The sequence below is a fragment of the Orycteropus afer genome, unplaced genomic scaffold, assembly GCF_000298275.1.
Source record: "Orycteropus afer afer isolate SDZICR_OR568_19922 unplaced genomic scaffold, OryAfe1.0 scaffold00400, whole genome shotgun sequence".
In the NCBI taxonomy this organism is placed as follows: Eukaryota; Metazoa; Chordata; class Mammalia; order Tubulidentata; family Orycteropodidae; genus Orycteropus; species Orycteropus afer.
In genome coordinates, this window is record NW_006921987.1 from 1397773 (window position 1) to 1401062 (window position 3290).

At 36.4% G+C, this 3290-nt stretch overlaps 1 protein-coding gene across 1 annotated transcript in view; it reads right to left on the reverse strand.

Annotated features, from left to right (window-relative positions):
- Positions 1–3290, reverse strand: part of LOC103207853 (N-deacetylase and N-sulfotransferase 4) — a 497519-nt gene that overhangs the window by 96225 nt on the left and 398004 nt on the right. Inside the window, exon 6 of the mRNA XM_007953542.1 lies at positions 1772–1954. Coding sequence (XP_007951733.1) covers positions 1772–1954 — 183 coding nt within the window. The remainder of the gene's footprint in view (positions 1–1771; positions 1955–3290) is intronic.

Consider the following 3290-nt stretch of genomic DNA (forward strand, 5'->3'; position numbering starts at 1 on the left):
ATTACACTTCAAAATAAAGAAAATAAAAATCTTCACAAATGGACTAATGAGCAACATCATGATAAATGGAGAAAAGATTGAAATAGTCAAGGATTTCATTTTCCTTGGATCCACAATCAATGTCCACTGAAGCAGCAGTCAAGAAATCAAATGATGCATTTCAATGGACAGATCTCCTGCTCTCTGAAGTGTTAAAGAGCAAATATGTCAGTTGGAGGATTAAGTTGTGCCTGACCCAAGCCATGTTATTTTCAATTGTCTCATATACACGTGAAAACTGGACAATGAATAAGGAAGATCAAAGATCTATGGTATTGGCATAAACTGCCTGCAAAGCAAACACATCTGTCTTGAAAGAAGTATAGCCACAATGCTTCTTATAAGTAATGATGGTGAAAACTTCATCTCCCATATTTTGGATATGTTATCAACAGGAACCAGTTTCTGGTAAAAAAATTTCATGCTCGGTACAGTAGATGGTCAATGAAAAAGAGGAGGATCCTCAACAAGATGGATTGACACAGTAGCTGCAACAATGGGCTTAAACATAGAAACAATTGTAAAGATGGCACAGTATCAGGTAATATTTCATTCTCTCATACATAGGGTCACTATGAGTCCAAATTGATTGTATGGCACCTAATAACAACAACAGTGCAACATAAACATATATAGTGAAGGGAAGCTGAAGAAATTACCAGAATAATGTGTGATTTACTGTAAGAGTCAGTCTTAAAACACATTTTGAAACACATGAAAGATTATATCAATAATAAGAAAAACCACTGTTCTCCAACGTTGAGAGAAAACATTGTTATATTGCATTTTCTTCTTCCTTTTATTCCTTAGATCAAGTATTCTTGTTTTACACCTAGCAGGTGCTCAAAAAAGATGAGTTTCTAACTATATAGAGAACAACATGTAACATGTTTTATGGAATAAAGAGAAACAAATAGTTTTGAGGAGAGGGAGAAAGTAGTATAAAAAGTCTGTTTCACAGTGATTCATTAATGATGATGCTACTGACTACTTAGTGGGGGACCATCTGATCTGTTCTCTGCAGCCAGCTTATTGATTGTGTGGGTCGATGCAATCTGATGCATAAAGAACCAAAAAAGTGGGAGGCAGCATTTTCCTAGATAACTGCTAAGAAGCAGATAGTCTATATCTGATGTATTAAGGCTGAGTCGCCCCCATGTGAAGTTGAATTATTGGTAAAAGCAATACTAAAACTGACTATTCTCCTTTAATCAGTAGATCTAAGCCTAGTGAGAGATTTGTTAAGGAAAAACAAAGACATATTAATGGTATATCAAAATCTATATGGCTACAAAGTAAACATTGCATTTCCTTTTTTATATGAACCTTCTGTATTCTACACATAAGTATCAGTGTCTAGTTATAGGGTCTCAGATTAATATGGATTTTTTTTTTAATCTTTCATTGACCTAGATACTCATTGTTCAAATATTTTACCACTGATTGAAGTTGAAACTAAAGGCAAGTTAAAATAATTAGCTCAGAGAAGTCACCCACAATAAAGCAACAATATCAATTCAAAATTTCTAAATCAACTAGCCAACCAACCAAACAAGCAAAAACAACAAAAATATTTTATAAGAAGAAAATGAAGTTATTGGATTAAAAAAAAAAAAAAAGATGTTTACTTAAATACTGGTTTTAATAATGCCAGCAGAGTGCTTGAGACAAATTGAGCATTCTGCAATTGCTAGTTTCTTTTCTGCCATTGCAGGAGAGAATTTTCTGTTACCTGCCAGAGAGGGTCTTTCTGCTCCGGGAAGAGCTCAAAGTACTTGTGGGCCAGTTGAACTGGAGGTAGGGTCTGCAATCTGAGGTTGGTCCAGCTCTGCACGAAGTTTGCCAAATTCACAAAGGTGTATAATCCTAGGCGGTCATTCCCATAGTTTGACAAATGGGTCATGAAAATGCTGATCTGAAAGATAAGCAAAAATGACCTTATAATGCCATATACTGAATCTCTAAAGTAAAAAGCACAAGCTCCAGGCAGTTTCTTACCTACTTTTGGAAAACAGGAGAACTACAATTATCTTTTTAGATGGGAAGCCACAAGCTTGATTTTTGTTTCAAAATCTATTTATTACTCACTCTTGACATTAAAATTGAAACTGAGGTTGGCATTCTCTCTCAGTTCCTCAAAAATGGAGTATTATTTTCTTATCAGTTCTTTTTTCCCCCACTGCAGAGTCTGTCTACAAAATTCAATATTCTAGAAAATTACAGACCAGTGCAAAACCAGAATTAGACCAATTCTAAAATTAAGTAAGTGTTCAATTTTTTCCCAGTGTAGACATGTATCTAGACTGAAATTGAATAAGACTCAAAGAAACTTGTTTCTTTGCAGTCTAATGAAGACATTTTTTTTTTCTTCAATGAAGAAATTCTTAATGCTTACACAGAAACTGATCATATTTAGTTTAAAACTCTTCTATAGTCATTAATCTGTTTACAATTTTTCATATCTTCATATTAATTAAAAAATATTATGGGTTCTGGTAAGGTGGCTGAATAGGCAGAAGGACCCTCTTCAAAAAAGAAAAGGGGAACCAATTAACACAGATAATTCTGGACTGTTAAGCCTTGAAGGGAAGGTAGGAGTAGACTCAATTCCAACTAGCAGAAGAATTTGTATGAAAACACCAAAAAAGGAGACATACGGAGTTGCAGTCTGGCAGCGATTCTGATGGGACAGACAACTTAGATATTGCCAAGTGGTGGTAGGACCTAAGAATTAACCTAAAAATCATCCCTGCTATTCAGGGACTGCACAGAGGACTGCTCTGGTGACTGAGGAATAAAAGGGGAAGCAGTGAAGAGGAAGGAGGGCTGAGCTGTGGACTTTTGTCTATCTGGAGGGCACAGCCATTTTGAATGTTTACAAGTGGCTTGTCCATTGTGACAGCATTCTCCCAAATTCCAGGGACTTACGAACAGGCTCCACTTGCCGGGAACCCCAAAGACATTCCGGACCGGGATGACTGGAAAGGTGTGACATTCCCTTTGTTACTCTTATACCCCACACCCTCTTGGTGAAAGGAGGTGTGGCCATCCCTAATTCCCACCCACCTCCTAGGCCAGTAGGAATTCTACCCCAGTCTGTGTGCTCAAACTGAGCCTCGGTGCCCTGCCCTTCTGCCCTTCCCTGATTTTTTTTTTTCTGTTTTCTGTTTTCTAGTTTGTTTTTAAACTACTACTACTACTATTACTTTTGTCCTTATTATTATTATTATTTATTCTTCCCTTCCCAGGTT